Source organism: Stenella coeruleoalba (genome assembly GCF_951394435.1).
Source record: "Stenella coeruleoalba genome assembly, chromosome: 5".
Classification (NCBI taxonomy): Eukaryota; Metazoa; Chordata; class Mammalia; order Artiodactyla; family Delphinidae; genus Stenella; species Stenella coeruleoalba.
Window position 1 is genome coordinate 112622819 of NC_137150.1, and position 18787 is coordinate 112641605.

The window sequence follows — 18787 nt, forward strand, 5'->3', positions numbered from 1 at the left end:
CAGTCAAATGCATGCTTGGAAGTATATATATATATATATATATATATATATATACATATACGTATACTTTTCTTTTTTTTTTTTTTTTTTTTGTGGTACGCGGGCCTCTCACTGCTGTAACCTCTCCCGTTGCGGAGCACAGGCTCCGGACGCGCAGGCCCAGCGGCCATGGCTCACGGGCCCAGCCGCTCCGCGGCATGTGGGATCTTTCTGGACTGGGGCACGAACACGCGTCCCCTGCATCGGCAGGTGGACTCTCAACCACTGCGCCACCAGGGAAGCCCTATTTTTACTTTTAATATTTTTGCTTGTATGCATGTGTAATCCATTTAATAACAGAAAGCATCATCCCAACGTGTCATGTAAGTAAAAGGAGGGTTTGGTTATATTCATTAGCACATGGATGAGAAACTGTAGGCAGTAGACAGAGAAGTGCAAGTTAGAGATAAACCAAATGCTAACTGTGAGGGCACTAGGCAGCAAAAAACACTTGCCCACTGGCCTGTGAAGAATATCAAATTATCCCTGTCGTGTGCTTAAGGCCAGATATCATTATTAAATTGCATATGTCTGTAAGTAGATATAGATTTTCCAAGATGTACTGAGATAGCTGTTAGTAGTCGTTTACTATAATAAATGTCTCCTTCGCTGAAGTTCAGAGATAAGGACTGTATATTTCACCGTTGAGTGTAATGATTTAATCTTGTGCCTGCAGTACTACGGGATGACTTCAGACAAAACCCTTCCGATGTCATGGTGGCTGTGGGAGAGCCTGCAGTGATGGAATGCCAGCCTCCACGAGGCCATCCGGAGCCCACCATTTCGTGGAGAAAAGATGGCTCTCCACTGGATGATAAAGATGAAAGAATAACTGTAAGTATTTAAGCCAGCGGTGGGGGACATTTAGAAATCCAACTGTGTATATCTTCACGAAAGAAAAAGAGAAAAAAGTAGGTGCTTTCAAATACAGGATTGCATTAACTCCCATTTTCAATTCTTCTTTTAAAATAAATATATTTCAGTTCTCCTTGTGTTGACGTAAAAATAAGTGAGGAAAATGCATGTTGTTTAGTTTGCTATTCAGTAAAAGAAGACTTTAATTTCTATGTCAATGTCTTAGAGTTAACACTTTTGTGTATGACATAATTATTTGCATCACTCAGGGCGTATCACATTTCTAGATGGTATAGTAAAAAAATTATAAATAGAATTCAGAAATACAGTATATTTCCAGAAGGAAATCCCTTCAGAATTTTTATCTCTTTCTCCTTTTTAAATTGATTTTCTGTTCTGTAGAGTTTGATATCATTTCTGAAAAATCAAATCTCATTCTGAATGATGGTTAATGATGGATTGATCTCATTCCAGAATAAAATAGTGTGACTAGATTACTGGATTTCAAATTTCTGCTGTGATGTGAGTAGAGAAGTATGCTGTCTGTAGTAAGTAATGATGCGTTTTCTTCTGACAGCAGCGATTCTATGAGGCTTCTTTGCTTTTTCTATCTTGTAAGGTGTTAACTAAAGTACCTAAGTAAACCAGCTCTCATTGATTCTATGATTGTACAACATTCCCCTTTTCTGTTTTCTTTGTTCTGCACATACTGTCTATCTATTGTGAATTTATGAGCCAAGATTTAATGTTTCCCAGGAGAATGTGTGTGTAAGGCAAAGGTCACTGCTAAAGTTGTAGAAGAACAAAATTATAACACAGACCACATAATCCTAATAAATGCTTGCACTGTTTCTGAATAACCAGCTAGCAGATTAGCATGAAAATTAAATAGTGAGGAAAAAAAAGAAAGAGAGAAGGTTGTGGTGGACAGGGATTTAGAGACCTTGAAAGAAAATCAAGCATTTTTCCTGCATTGATCCGAATTAGAATGAGTCTGTCAAATGATTAAGTCTAGTAATTGGAGTGAGAAGGACCTAGCTGTACTTTTAGGAGATGCTGACGAGCCACATAGCAAAGTGAACTCTATTTGGAAATATTGACTCGGGGAAATAGAGTTAAGGGAACAGAGGAGTAGAGATTCTGGGACCAAATGCTTCTCCTGTTAGTGATAACAGATCCCTTTTAGACTTATGCACAATTAAGATAATGTTTTCCCCTTTAAAAACTATTTTAAGTCGTTTGATGACCATTATCTGTAATTTACATTTTCCTACCCTAATAATTCAAACTCATTGAAACCATTATTATCCATCTCCTCCCTCATGTCTTTCCCGATTACCTATTTGTGCTTAATACAAATTAATGATAAAATTCTCAGCATTGGAGATGCAGCATTAAACAAAAATCAGTGAATGCCCTTCTGGAGTTTATATTCTGTGGTTACTTATACAGATAAAACCAAAATAGATAGTATAACATATAGTATATTAGACTATAATAAGTCCTATAAAAAGTAATGAAGTGATAGATTAATAAAGATTGGGGTAGAATTCCAATTTTAAATAGAAATGACCAGAAATGCTCCACATAAAGATGTGAAAAAATTAAGGGAAGGAACTAGACAGGTATCTGGATAAAGAGTGTTCACACAAAATAGTAAGTTCAAAGACCCTAAGGCAGGGTGTACCTCTACCATTCAAAAAATATAAACAGGCAGAATGGTCAGTGTGGATGGAGCAGAGTAGCAGAGTGAGCAAGGGGAGATTTGTTGGAGATAGCATCGGGGGTGACAGCTAGCCAGACGGTATTCAGCCACAAGAAAGAACAAAATAATCACATCTGGAGCAACATGGATGGACCTAGAGACTGTCATACTCAGTGAAGTGAGTCAGACAGAGAAGGACAAATATCGTATGATACCGCTTACATGTGGAATCTAAAAGAATGGTACAAGTGAACTTATTTACAAAACAGAAATAGAGTCACAGATGTAGAAAACAATCTTATGGTTACCGGGGGGAAAGGTGGGGAGGGAGAAATTGGGAGATTGGGATTGACATATGCACACTACTATATATGAAATAGATAACTTATAAGGACCTACTGTATAGCACAGGGAACACTACTCAATACTCTGTAATGACCTATGTGGGAAAAGAGTCTAAAAAAGAGTGGATATGTGTAAATGTATAACTGATTCACTGTGCTGTACAGAAGAAACTAACACAACATTGTAAATCAACTGTACTCCAATAAAAATTTTTTTAAAACCCCCAAAACTAGCCAGACTGTCTAGGACCTAGTAGACATTGTAAATAGTTTGGCTTTTCCTCGAAGCAAGGTGTAAAGCATCAGAGTTTTCTCAGCAGAATCCTCCATGCTCTGCAGTACACAGTGAAGGGCGATAATAGCTGACGTGGAGAGCACAGTGGGAGTTTTTGCAGTAATCCAGGCAAAGGGGAAACGGTGGTTTGGACCACTCTCTTAGGAGGTAGTTTGAAGAGGAGAGGTTATATTCTGGATCTGCTGTGAAGCAATTGCAGACAGAATTTGCTAAGAGATTGGATGTGGCTTGTGAGAAAAAGAGAAGGATTACCTTAATCCATTGGTCTGAGCAACTGAAAAGGCCGAGATGCCATTAATTGTAAAAAGGGAAGATTTGGGATGGGAAGTATCAGGAACTCAGTTTTAGACACTGTAATTTTGAAATTCTTATTAGATATCCAAATATGTGTCAAATAGGCAGTTGGAAACATGAGTCAGAAATTCAGAGTTGAGGTTGAGGCTGGAGAAAAATTTGAGTTGTGGTAGACATAACAAGTACTCATTACCATACAGTCCTCCCTTCCTTCTGGGCAGATGAAACACTTCCCAGCTTCCTTGTCACGGGGCAATTTCACTGGTTCAGCTTCATGAGCCATGAGTGAAAATTAAAGACGTTAAATACTAGTGGGTGAGCTTCCAGCGCTCTCTCTCTTTATCAGGTGGCAACCAAGGAGGACACATGTTCCAGGACACCCAAAGAGCCTGGGTCCCTGAGTTAGGTGTAGTAGAACTTTCCACCCCATACCTCTGTCTTCCCATGGTGGACATGTAGAATGAATGAGAAATTTTTGTTGTATTAAATCATAGAGAATTTTCTAGCACAGACTAATGTAGCCTATCTTAATGAATATGGGAGTCATCAGCATGTACATATTATTTAAAAACAGGAGATTGAAATCACCAAGGGAGTGATTATACATAGAAAGGAAGAGAGATCCAGTCTTTAGCTCTGTGGGCAGGGGGGGAGGCAAAAGAGCAGTGGAGACTGAAAGGGAGCAGTCAGAAAGAAAGGAGGCTAACTAGAAGGGCAGCCACCTGGAGATAGTGCTTTAAGGACGTGGCAATGACTGAATCAATTGCAACCAGTAGATCAAGTAATGTAAGAATTGAGAATTGACCACTGGAATTGACAACTTGGTCAGTCATTAATGACCTTGACAAGAGCAGTTTCAGGGAGTGGGGTTAAAACTCACTGAACTGGTACAAGAGAAATTGGAAAGATTGAAATCAGACACGTTAGAATTGTATAGACAATGAAACGATGCCAAGATGTTAATGTATAAATAATTTTAAAATCATTTAAATGCTGTCAAAATGATGATCCATGATAGTGTTCCGTATGCCAGGAAGTTGTAATGTCTGAAACTTTTACTGTTTCTAAGACCATCTGTGTGTTTTGTGTAAATTATGACTGTTAAACTGATAAAACACTGGAGGTAAAACACATCTATACATGCAGGGAAATGAATAGATTAAAAATCAGCAGTTTGGATACAAAATTACTGCTCTTATTTAAATCATAATTGTTTTTGTTGGATTTCTTCCTTTAGGCAAAACTAAAATTGAGTAATTAAAACAAAAACTTAAAACAGAAACAGAATGCCTGATGTTATTTCTAATTTTTTTTTCAAAAATTCAAAGTAAATTCTTAAGAGACATTGGTTATTAGATATTTTATGTGATTCTTCTTTCCTGAGCTTTGTTTTTGAATGACTGTTTTCATTTCTATTGTTAAAGTACTTTGCCAAATGTGTTGAGTACAGACAAACAAGAGATTAAAGCACATAATATCTTTATGAAAGACAAGTGAAGATTGCATGGTTATTGCTACAGTTCTGGCTATAGGAATTTCTAGAGTTCTTTGATGTGGTGGCTTTCTTTGTTGAAAATGTAAAGTACAACTCTCCCAGCTGTGAGAACAAAGCCACACCCTACAAAAAAGGAAAATATGTAATTGAATTGTAGCTGCACCTGTATTTTTTTCATGTTCTTAAGTCACTTCTTTTTACACTGACCTGTATTCTAAGCCAAATTTTAGATCTATGATGATTATAATGCAGGAAAATATAAAAAGCATTTTCTTATTTTCCTGCCTGAGAGGAGAATCTTTTAGAACTTTTTTGGCGTGTATTTCTTAGAATAATTTGAAGGAGGCCTTAGATGATGTTTGTCTCTAGTGTTCGTTCTTTTTTTTCTAAACCTTAGTGTATTTAGCATGAGAATATAAGTAGTTTAACTGGCAGGCTGGATTAAATAGGTTTACTTCATATGTCTGAGACATAGTCATAACCATTATTATTAATAAATGAATTTTTCTCATAGAGATGAATCAGAGGACCAAAGACTTCTTTTTGATGTAGAATAACATCTCAATGTACTTTATAAAAAATGATATATAGAGTTTATTTCATTACATTTTGGAAATATTGTACTTAAAGTCAAGATTATTTTGTATGAGTGAAAAACTGAGAATGTTAAGGTTGGAGAAAACAACTAATACCAAATATTGAGAAAAAAATTTGTGTTCAGTTAAAAAACTAAAATTGCCCTTGAATTAAAGAAAAAGATAAATACAGTTGAAAGTACATATCGCAAATAATTTCCTAGATTACAGAAGATCTGAAGTATGTATAAAGATTGTCAATTACAGAATTATGTTGAATAAAAGCTGACAACTAGACCCAAAAATGCCCAAGAAAAATTTTAGCATGATTTTGGGTTTTTGAATGGAGTCAATCATCATTGATAAAGAGAGAAAAGAAATTTACTAATGTCAAAACATTGTGAAATGGTATTAAGCTTATTAAAAAATTTGCCATTTATTTTATATTTGTAGACCTGGGTAGTTTTAATATTGTTACCTTGGCGAAGAGTTTAGTGTGTTAAAAATCAGGCTAGTTTTGGGGGGGTCACACAATTGCCGAATGTCTGAGGCATCAGTTTCCCATATCTTTTTTTTTTTTTTGCGGTACGCGGGCCTCTCACTGCCGCGGCCCCTCCTGCTGCGGAGCACAGGCTCCGGACGCGCAGGTCCAGCGGCCACGGCTCACGGGCCCAGCCGCTCCGCGGCACGCAGGATCCTCCCGGACCGGGGCACGAACCCACGTCCCCTGCATCGGCAGGCGGACTCTCAACCACCGCTCCACCAGGGAAGCCCCCACCCCATATCTTTTGTATTGGCTCTCTACAAAAAGAAAATGCTCCTGGTGGTAGCTACAGGAATTGCAGGCATAAAGACAGAAGGAAATAGCCCATCTCTCACGGAAGATTTAAATAAAACTTACTTAATTCATTTATAAGCATAAAAACAAATGTATTCATAAGTTAAATGTATTAAGGTGTCCAATAGTACCTAGGTGGTACTAATGAGACAAGATCAACTATATGGTTTACTTCGACATATGATAAATTGGTATGGCAAATTGATACCATTATTTTAACAAAACAAAATGACAGTTATATGTATTTGTATATGAGATCTGATGATTTATGACTGGGAATTAAATCTTTGGACTTGGATTGATAAATTAATATTTATAGGAATAATAGTAAATCCTCAGTACATGGGACATAGTAAATATGCAATAAATATTTATGTTACAGCTCTTCTGGAATGTTACAGCTCTTGTGCTTAAGTCTATCATGAAAACAAACTGAAAAAACACCACTCTATTTTTTTCAATCTGAAGTTTTTCAAACAAATGTGTGGAGTTTTAGAAATGGTTGTTGTAGGGACACCAACAATTTACTACTCTACCATAGTAATAACAATAGCTATTGTGTATTGAGCACCTGTCATGTACCAGAAACGTAATATTATCTCATTTAATCCCCTTTAAAACTCAATGAATAAGCTATTTTCTTTCCATTATGGCACACTTATACCTGTCAATTCAGTCTTATGGATAAGAAGAGGAGGAAGAGGATATTGATATTAAACCCTTAATGTAGCACTTACTATGTGCCAGGTCCAATTCTAAGCACTTTATATATATTGACCCATTTTATCCTGACCCTGTCACACAGATACTAAAATTTCACTAGTGCAGTGGTTAACTCCAATTGACTGCGGGGACACCTGCCTTTTGTTTTACTGACAACATTTTCTATAGGTCCTATAGATTTTGCTGCATATATTAAAGACTCTGATTTGCTATCAATGCAAATTTCAACTCAGAATGGCCGTAACTCTTAGTTTCCGTTGTGAAATATTGCCTTTGAGTTTGTAAGGGTCTGGAGAGATTAGTTCACACAGTGGAGGTTATAGTGGTTTTGAAACTAAGCTTGGTACATTTGAGAATTAGTCCATATTATGTCCAGTAATAAAAACTGTAACATAACAAAGATCTATAAAATTTGAAGTTTGGTAGTTTCACAAACTATGGCACAGAAATGGTCAAGTTCGACCAAAGGTTATAGTTCAGATAAACTAAAATTATTTATTCTGGACACTAGAGGTCTTACCTCGAAAGATTTTAGGAGATTATCTAAAGAGGATGATAAATGACTGTTTGCCATTTGGCATTTAGGGAAAGAAGGACTTATATTAAAAGGGAATGAGTCAGAGAATGACTTAACTGACTGTACTTTACAGTTAATTGTCCAAATTGTGGATTAGCTAGGTTCTAATACCATCAGCTGTACACACGTCAAAAGTTATTGCTGAAAAATTAAGCAATTATGAGACATTACATAAATAAATGGATAATTAAGTCAAAGAAAATATTGATGTAGTAGCTTCACAATTTCATATAAATACAATAAAATATTGTAAAAACTAATATAGTAACAGTACAATGTAAATGGTAAGATCTGCCTGGACTCAATTCTGAAATTCCAGAGTAAGTTTCTTCAAAGTAACCTTTCACCGTCATTTATCCTGAATTATTTCATTTTAGTATTTAAAAGAAGAGCTTAAAAGACATTCTTTTCATGTTCGAAACTCAGCTTTTTAAAAAAAAATTATTTATTTTTATTTTGGGCTGTGTTGGGTCTTCATTGCTGTGTGCGGGCTTTCTCTAGTTGCGGTGAGCGGGGGCTACTCTTCGTTGTGGTGCGTGGGCTTCTCATTGCGGTGGCTTCTCTTGTTGTGGAGCACGGGCTCTAGGTGCACAGGCTTCAGTAGTTGTGGCGTGCGGGCTCTAGAGTGTAGGCTCAGTAGTTGTGGCGCACGGGCTTAGTTGCTCCACAGTATGTGGGATTTTCCTGGACCAGGGCTTGAACCCATGTCCCCTGCATTGGCAGGTGGATCCTTAACCACTGCACCACAGGGAAGCCCTAAATTCTTAGCTTCTAAGCTAAAATTTAGAGATGAACAATGCATGCTTTTCCCATCTTTTTTGTATGTGGCTTTGTGACATAAACATTTTTGAATGACTTGTATTATTCTTTGAGATAAGCTGTGTCTTGAATTTTTAATTTTTTTCCTACCTGTCTTCAAAGCAGCATGCTACAAAATGTTTTATATGTCTCATAGATTTTCTTGTTACTTAATAGAAAAAATAATTTAGATTATAAAGAAATACTTTCATTATAAGCTATTTATTTCTATCAAATCCATAGTCCAGAAACCATTTTATTGTCAATTCCATCTACTTATCAAATAACCATATTGAGACTTTATTCATTCTTCTTTGAAAATGTGGAAAAGATTTCACAGCATCTATGTGTTTTAACATGATGAGCAAAGGTTAATTTAGTAGCCTTTTCTTAAGGTTTTTACTTAGATGGGATGACCAGCCATCCTGGTTTGCAGGGAACTGTCCTGGTGTTAGCACTGAAAACCCCTAGTCCCAGAAAAATAACCCTTGGTTCTGGGAAAACTGAGACAGTTGGTCACCCTAAGCCTAGATGGTTTAAATGAATTGATTTATATATGAATGAGAAATTTCATTCATACAAGGTAAATAAAATGTAGTTTAAATAGAAGAGTTGTATCTATGTCATTTCTTTCATAAGCAAGTTAAAGACTTGAAAATCATTAGTGAAGTTAGGAGAAAAATTCAGTTATACATAAAAAATGATTTAACACCTCCCATTCCTCATGCTAAGGGGTACAACTGTTAGAATGCAATATGTCATCAGTTCTTTTTCAAGTCCTTTTCTGCTTCCTGTGTGTCTTTGTAGGCTTCTTTGATTTCCCTTGTTGGTGTGATATTTTGGTAAAAAGCAGCTGACTCACATCCCATCCAAATCCCCAGTGTCCTCCAGATCCTTCATAAATTTGGCATTCAGCCCTCTCCTTGCCAATTACTTCCTTTCCCCCCAATTCCCACATGTCTCCTTCCTAAGCCATCTGCTTCTCCTCCCTTCCTTCGATTAGTGCTTTCCTCTGGTCTTCCAACTTCTTTCATTGTTCAATGTCCGTTGCTTCCTTTTCCCCTCTGCTCCCCTACAGGAAATCAACATGCTTAATGCAGCTGATGTCATAGAGCCCCTTTTCCCTGAGAAGTTAAATTTGTGTTCCTGAAAAATAAATATGTAGTTCTGTTGTGTGAAGGTCAAAGGAAACTGGTGTATTGAACCAGAATTTTTTTCTGCCCATCTTACATAAAGAGTCATGCATATTATATATCATCTTTTTTAAAGAATAAAAATTTTATTCATGATGTTTTAAAGAATAAAAATTCTTTTTTAAAGAATAAAAATTTTATTCATGATTTAAATATAAGTTAATATGAATCTATAATATGAATCATGAGACTGAAGAAATGAGTTAAAAAGTAAATTTATATCCTATCATACTTAATTTTCAAATTTAGTCATTGAAATACAGTATTAGTAAAATTAAACAGTTTCATATATTGTAAGACAATGTTTGAAAACCTATATGCATGATTTTATGGACGTTTGATCTCTATAAATTTCATCATATCCATCTGTGAAATTAATTGTCTAATAATACCTATATTGGTTTACAGTGTCCTTGTGGGAATCCAGTGAGGAAATACATGTTATATGTCGTTTTAAATGGTGACACACTCTGTACGTATTAGTAATCAGTATTCTGGTGATTATTGTTGTACCTGCCTGAACTCTGGGTAAATTTAGCAATCAATAACTTGACGGAAAAGGAAAATCAGGAACTGTTTATGCCACAGCAATTTCAACTTTTCTGAATTAACAAGAAGACCATATATGTATATGAAAACAGACCCAGCATTTGTCTCATCTAAATTTCTATTTATACTGATTTACAACTGTGAGAAAATCAGTTTCTACAGAATCACCATGAGTATTTAGTGCAGGTGAATATTATGCGTAAGTAAAGTTTTCAGACTAATATTGATATTAAGAAACTAATTTAAAATCCTATGTTCACCCCTACTGTGAAATGCAATAATCAACTGGGGGTTCCACAAGAGAATTAAGCCCTAATGCCCTAAGGCATCCACTCTGTGTAATAGATCGACTTTTCTCCCATGCATCTAGAACAGTCCTAGTTGTGTACAATTCTCAGGGGAATTGAGAAATGCTGTGATTCAGATGAGGTTCACTGGTTGAGAAAGGCTGGTTTATCTTCCTAAGGAACATCCTGAACCTTTTCAGAAACTTGTAATTCTATTTAAATAATTAAACATACACTCATCCTGTTTGGATGCTGAAACTAGAAAAGAGAAAGCCAAGCATCTCAGGCCTACCTGTGAAGCCCAAGTACTCTTTTGAAAGGATTTTAATAAACTAAGGCCTTCTCAGTTCTCGCACACAAATTAGTTTAGATGACAATAGTTATAAATATAATTCCAGTGAGTATTTATTTGATTATTGCTCTCTAGATTTTAATTATTTGTGTGTTAGACGTGCATTTAAAAGCTTGGATACTAAGAGTTTGCAGTACCGAATTATGAAAGTCTTTGCGTATCCAATTCCCTCTGCCTGGAATGTTTTGACACCTACACCGTCTTTGTCTAGCTCACTCATTTTCAAGTTCCAACTTAAAGGCAAGTTCTTCAGAGGAGCCTTCTGCAAAACCCTACTCTGCACTTCCACACTAGATTTGACTTCCTATTATCTGTTCCTTTGCCTTTTGCTAAATATTTCTCTTTTAATCTATGGCAAATCATTACTTATATATTACTCATTGAATATACATGACACATAAAGGCCAGCCGTATTCCCTCTGTCTTGTGGTTGGAGCTCAATACATATTTCTTGAGCAAATATTAAATGAATGAAATATAAATCATAATAATGTCTTCTAGTATACTCAGAACTGAAAAGTTGCTAATGTGAACATACTTGATTCTATTTCCATATGCACTTATATATTTACTTTCTTATTCCCTTATAAATTGGAAAGGATGTATCATCCATACCATTTAGTTTTTTCTAAAGCACGTTTTTTCACTGCCTTATCAGCAAGAGAAGGAAGAGATATTATACAGGTTAATTATGTGAGTAAATATATTTCTGTAAGTGTGACTTACAGATACCTACAGAATCTTAGAGATGGAGCTGAGGAGAGATGGTAAATAGGCAAGTCCCTTCATTTTTAAGAAAGAAAGGGAAGCCAGGGGAGTAGATTTGCCCTGAGTCACTTAATGGATCTGTATCGTGAGTCAGGAATAAGAGCCAGACCTCTCAATGCCTGTTCTGATTTTCCCATGACGAACTAGACCTGATCACCCCTTCTCAAACAACACTTAAATTTAAGATGTTTCCTAACAAAAAATCCACAGGTAAAGTGTTTTACTGGACTCATTTCATACAATTTTGCTACTTGTTTTGGTCCTAAATTCAGTATTTCTTATCTTAGTACCAGTTATAGAAAGTATTATTTTGGGCTTCCCTGGTGGCACAGTGGTTAAGAATCCGCCTGCCAGTGCAGGGGACATGGGTTTGAGCCCTGGTCCGGGAAGATCCCACATGCCACGGAGCAACTAATCCTGTGCTCCACAACTACTGAGCCTGCGCTCCAGAGCCCGTGTGCTGCAACTACTGAGCGCACGTGCCTAGAGCCCGTGCTCTGCAATAAGAGAAGCCACTGCAATGAGAAGCCCAGGCACCGCAATGAAGAGTAGCCCCTGCTTGCCACAAGTAGAGAAAAGCCTGCACTCAGCAACGAAGACCCAATGCAGCCAAGAATAAATAAATGAATAAATAAGGAAAAATAAATAAAGAAAAAAAGAAAGTATTATTTTCTATATTTTCCCTTATTATTTTCAATTATTTATCCACTGGGTACAAACATGGCCTTGTGTCACGCTGATTAATAATTCTGTATGCATTTTTGCTTTATCAATTATGTTTTTAAGAACATATCTAAATTCATCTTAAGTGATTGATTATCTGAGATTGCCTCAGGATTTCATCCAATAAATAAAAATAAATTACAGCAATTTAAATACTAAGTTAAGGTTAACTTATGGCCATCTTGGGAAAGTCTGAAGCTCCTTTTTTGAAACTGCATTAATAACTAGACCTTGGTCACATCCTTTAATTGTTGAACATACTAAGCTAATAATATCTTCCCTATTTATTAGGCTCATAATGAGAATCAAACCAGAGCAGTGAGAGTGTTTTGAAGACTCACAATAACTGCCTTATTGTAAGGTGTTATTTTAAGTAGTGCTGTCATGATTTTCAGTTAATGTTCATTCTGCATTGATATTAATAACTTGGAGAGGTAAGAGACCAGAGATTTTTAAGTTCAGAATGGAAAAGAACCCTTTTGCATTATTTAGTGGACAAAACAAAGCAAGCAAACAAAAAACGCTGATAAAAATGGTATATCCTGTTTCAATCAGTTTTTTTTAAGTGTACAAATATATGAGTCTCCTTCTGGATGCCATATACTTTTAGGGGCCTCTGTAATTTATAGTCTGCATGCCCATTTTTGTCTGGGTCCCTTGAGACACCTAGTTGTAATTCCTAATAAAATCCTTGTAAGTCCATATAAAATGACTCAAGTACCGCAGAGAGGGTGCAAGTACGGTTGGATGCAGAGATAAAGTAGCAGAGGCTAAAGAGTGCCAGATAAAATATTGTCTAGTTTAACAAATAATCTTTGGTGACTTCAGGAAACAATATACTATAATTCAACTTTGAATTTTCCTCTGAGAAGTGTAATGAACTTCCATATGAGTAAAAGTCCTAACATATGTGAAAAATCAGAATACTCTTGAACAGTTTGGTATTGTACAATGTAGATTTTTTTTATCCAGCTTTGTATTAATGTTGACTGTCAGTACTCTTTTAAATCTCTCAAGATGATTCTGGCCTTCTGAATTTTTTTTCCAAATATGTTTCCTCCAAAACAGTTTTGAATATTTTCCCAAAATCTAGTCCCACCCAAATGTTAGTTTCAGGAGTGCCTGGCAGATCTGCCTAAGCCACCTTCGGTATGGAATTCTGCCAACTCCTGAAATTCACTGGGCCAAAACCTGCTGTGGATGTACACTGCTGTTCAGCGTCCATGATCCTTCAGTCAGAGGAGATCTTCCAGAAAGCAGAAAGTGTCTCAGAAATTAGAGTAAACAGCTAAGAAAGAGTTATAGCTCATAATTCAAAGTAATTATCAATACAGTATACTACTAGAAGTATTATAACTCTACAGAATGAACACACATGGTCAGAGACAGAGCTCATAATAGGAATTGCTGATTAACTTAGATAGCTGACTTACAAATGTTGTTGTCCCATTTGTTTTTTCCTTATAATGCAGGCTCACTCAAGCAGCTGGGTTTCTTCACTTTCCAAGCACTTTGATATATTTGATCAGGCCATTACATTTTTCCAAATAGCCAAGGACTAGTGGAATTTTACTACTGTCTGGGAGCACTTTGTTTAATTATAGGTTAAAGTAGTTGCCAAATTAAAGGTACAATCTTCTGTGGTTTCAAGGATGGTGTTCCAACCAGTTTATTTTATTTTCAATGTTCTATTAATCACGGCTGAAATGTTTCTCTAAAGATACAGTTTTAAAATTTATTTAAAACCTTGCTTATAAATCTTGCCTATAATCTGGAGAAAAGTTATGTCATATCAGAGTACTTTTTCATAAATTCTGTTTTTAAAAAGTTGACTTTTCTAAATGCTTGTGATTTTGGTGTTTGCTCATGATGGGCCAGACATAATTTTATTTTTCTGTTTACCACAGGAAGAATGAATTGTAATCTTTAAAAGCAAAGTAGTAGATTCAAAAGTGCATTTGATTGTACAGGATTCTTTCCTTAAAACATAGTTCAAAATGCAGAAATCAAAGAAATTATTTTAAGCCTTTAAATTTAAAATTATTTTTAATCTGAGCAAAGGGGTTGGGATTTCCTTTTCATAGTTTACAATTGGCTAAAATTGGTTTTATCTATTTCTCCATCTTGTTCATATTGTCACTTTTAAAGAAGCTCTCTCCAAAAATAATCCCAAATCTTATGCTGAGGCTGATGTCTTCTCTAATCTAATGCTGATTCTGCATTTCTTTTGTCTAAAGGTGAGTTGTTTTAAAAGTACTAATACTCTGTTGGTAATATCTGACCACTTCAATTTTTATCTCCTTAAGCCCAAAGAATTTGATAATATGATAAATCATACACTTGTAAAATAATCCGGTGTGCATTAACAAAATTACTAACAGATGGCACAGGTTTTCTCTTCTTAAATCTTACAAATCTAGGTGATCACGAAGCTTTAAAGGCTGATCACACTAGGAAAAGCCTCATGTCTAAGTCACCTTTAAGAGCATCATCTTGTATGGGAAAATTTCAAAAGCAGGTGAACTCAATCTGTATAATACTGGTTGAAAATAATGGAACTCTGTCTCCTTGAGTGGATAAAGTGTAATTTACTAAGGAATCCATTATTTCTTTGCCTTTTAACATTCATGGTGTCACTCTTCTCTCTCCTAGATACATCACATCACCATATTGCTACGTACATCATGCTTATAAAAGATCATGTCAGATTTTCTCATCTTTATTAGGAAACCTTACAAATACTGTTCAAATTTTAAATATACCATAGTAATAAGTACATATTTATATGGGGAAAGAAGAGCTATTCCTCTGTATAGGAACTAACGTTAAGATATCTACCTAACTAGATTTCGCCTGCAAAGAGCACATGCATATATGAAATGTAAACATGCACATCTTTTCCACTGGCAGCTAGATGGATTCATGGCAATTAGATTGGCTATCCCAATCACTCAGGTTTAAACATGGAGTGTAATAGATGGAAGGCCATCAATCTAACAGACTCAGGGAGGTCCACCAATAGCACCTATTTCTTCGCCAAGCCGTTGGTTCTCGCAATCTATACAAGACATTGCCAATTTGCAGTTTGTGGCATGAGAAGCACAGAAAACATGAGCTCTTGTTTTCTGTCCAAAAGAAAGTGCACTATGTAAACTTTACTTCGGATTTATGTAGAATGAACTCCAATCACTTACTAAATGATCTGGAGCAAGTTTCTGATATTCTCTGAGCATTAGTTTTCTCATCCCCAAATAGAAAAATATACCTCACCTGTGAGACTGTTGTAAAAATGAAAGATGATGCATGCAGCAATGTCATATACACAGCACATGTTGCCGCGTCATGGTTCTCATTAATCACAACAGTAATGGTATTCCAGATTGTTGTTTAAATACAGTAGTACATTTATGAAATTTACCACAGGTTCACTGATGTATTTTTCATGTGTTTGTGGAAAAAACTGCCAGAAGCATTTTACACTTAGGACATAATTTTTTTCAGGTTTTTCCAGTTGTTAAGTCATTTAAAACTCCTACTGAAACATTAGAAAATTTAAATGTATTTATTACTTTTGTGCGAAGTCATCAGAATTTGAATTTGTCTTCCACAAGACAGTAGAAAAGAGTGTACTTCTAACATAAATTCTAAAATATCAAGCCTTTTTATGAAGAGATGATGACTGAAGTCAAAGAATTTCATGTATCCTACATCTCAGATCTTGAAAAATCTGATAGTGTACTTTCTATGTGGGTGTTGAGCAAGATTCTAGAGATACAACAAACTCCTTGCCATTGCAGAACTTATATTTTATATAGAGAGAAGCAAGAAGAATAAGATCGAGTTTTTTATTTGTTTGTTTTTGTTTTTGTTTCATATTGACTTTATCTTGTGCCTTCATTTTCCCACTGACTGATATCACTAACACCAAAACCTTTCCCTCTACTCAATCCTGAAACCTCCTATTTAGGTTTGTATGGAAGCAACCTAGGATTCACAAAATTCTGAATTTCAAATCAAAGTTCAAATGTTACAACTCATAGCCTTAGGGTTAGGAGCAATCCAAAACACTGAGGTCCTTAACAGCATTAATACTTTTTGCACTACATTTTCTGTTCAGTATGTTTTTGTCTTGACTCAGGAACCGAACCATTTATGGCTGAGAAGGATTGTCACAAACAAGTATCATTCCAAATGGTGTCTGAAATACTCTTCAGGTAGACATTTTCTCTTTTGTTTTCACAGATAACTATAGAATATAAGGGCCAGGATGCATTTATTTTGATTTATTTGTCCACAAGTTAACCATTAGTTCTCAGGAAATAGAAGTACATGTGGATAATTCTGAAGGTTAATGTAACCCACCAAAAAGAGTTCATTTAAGCCCTAGCTCAAACCTTTCTTCCCAAGATTTTATTCTCTTCCTTACATGTGTAAATTAGCCTACTTGTTTTCTCTTAGGTAGTTTGTAGATATATTTTCATTTGTTTTACCATGTGCAGTGGTGGAGGAGAGGGGGTTATCGTCTTTTATCTTATCATCTGTCCCTTATGAAATGCAGCACACATTTGCCAAATAAGAGAGCTAGGTTCCAGAAGAGTCTTGTGATCAATAAAAGAGAGTGAAGCAACTGACCGTATGGATATTGAATCTCTGACCGACCCTGTCTGATGAGCCTTGACTCTGATTAATCAATTAAGCCCGTCACTTGCAAGTCTCTTGTTCTCCTTTGACTCTCTTAGATTAAAATACCACAGAATGGGAATGAGTGTTTATTTCAATTTGTAGCTACTTTAGGGATCTTCGTACTTGTATAGAATCTTAATAAACAGTATTAAATGCTTTTATTGCTTTTTCATTTTTGCAAGTTACAAATATGTTTCCATAAAGCAATTCTCCTTAGTTAATTTCTGTACTTCATTTACATAAAGTCATCCTGCATTTCTGAATCCAAGAATCCCTTATATACTCAACCTTGGTTTGACTTTGTCTGCCATGGTTTATGTCTTCTTCATAATATAAGTGAATTTAAATTTCAAGAGTAACAAAATAGTGTCTCTGGAAAAGGCATTATCTGAGCAATGCGTTTGGTGGTGAGGGAAATTCTCACACTGGACCAAAATTGGAGAAAAGAACTGAGCATAAGAACCCATGGTGAAGAAAAAAGATTTACTATTTGAAAAGTATTTTCAGCTGGTCCGCTTGTAACTCAAAAGAGCCAAGTGTTTGAAAATGAGCTTTTCTCCCCTCAAATATGATGAGCATTTGTCAACTTTATTTCTAGAGTATAGTCATAATTCCTTCATAGATTTTTATTTCAGGCTGTCCCAACAGTGACTGTATGTAAATTCAGAATTAGAGCCAGATGGTTGGAAGAGGTGATAAAAAGCAATCCTGGTTTCGTAGGAAAGTGAAAATTGCCCATAAGACTTTGTTTTTACCTTTAAAACAGCAGGACATTGTTTCATGAGACCTGTGAAGGAACCAATACATTAACTTTAATGGCTAGGAACTAAATTAATTTCTCATATGTATGCAGAATACTACCATGAAATACGTAGAATTTTCAGAGGTAAAGATCAATTGACTGACTTACTTTGGGGGGATAGCTAGCAAAGGCTATTTTCTTCCCAAGCCACTCTTTATATTGCCTCCTTTTTATAGGATTCACTTTTGGATTCTGATCTTAATGACTTGGGAACAAGATACCTGGGGAATTAGCTAAAAGCCCTCACTGTTTCATCTGCTCTCCATTTCACCAGTATTCGGCAGTTGTCTGCCCCTGGTTTAGAATACGATAAATTGGAGATGGCTTTCCCGGTTGACTGGTTCAAGAAAATGGGTGCTCAAGAGAAAATGCCAAACCCAAGTCTTCATATTGACTTTGAGCCACGCTTAAGCAAGCAAAATCGGTGTCTTTTAAGGAGACTGGGCTTCTTTTTTCTATTATTCCTTGTTAAAATTAGGATTCATGGCGAGATCCTCCGGTGATATAAACTAGATAGATAGAAAGGTAACAATTTATACCTTCACAAAGAAAATCATCCTCTCCCTTTAACTAACTATGCCTCTCTGCAGGGTGGCTCCCACTTGCCTGCAATTAGCAAAACAGCTCTTCCTGATATAGTCTATATCGAATTATCCTGGGTGTGCTTCTGTGGCAGCAAAGAGCCAACTACCAATTTATAAATCGCTATGAGGAAGAAATGAGAAGTTTAGTCGGAGAAATGAAAATCACAGAGAAATGCAGCTGCCATAGTCTTAGGCAGCGATTCTCCCAGGCCTGTGTTCTCAGCTGACAGCTCACCAAGCTGTGTAGAGAGCCACGTGTCCCCACTGGGATAATTGCTTTTTCTGCATGAGTCTCTTGTTGCTTCTCT

The 18787-nt window shown here is 35.9% G+C and overlaps 1 protein-coding gene across 1 annotated transcript in view; it reads left to right on the forward strand.

Annotated features, from left to right (window-relative positions):
* Nucleotides 1-696: 696 nt before the first annotated feature.
* Nucleotides 697-18787, forward strand: part of ROBO1 (roundabout guidance receptor 1) — a gene marked incomplete at its 5' end in the record, with an annotated part of 146705 nt that continues 128614 nt past the window's right edge. Inside the window, one exon of the mRNA XM_079921453.1 lies at nucleotides 697-873. Within this exon, the coding sequence (XP_079777579.1) occupies nucleotides 697-873 (177 nt within the window). The remainder of the gene's footprint in view (nucleotides 874-18787) is intronic.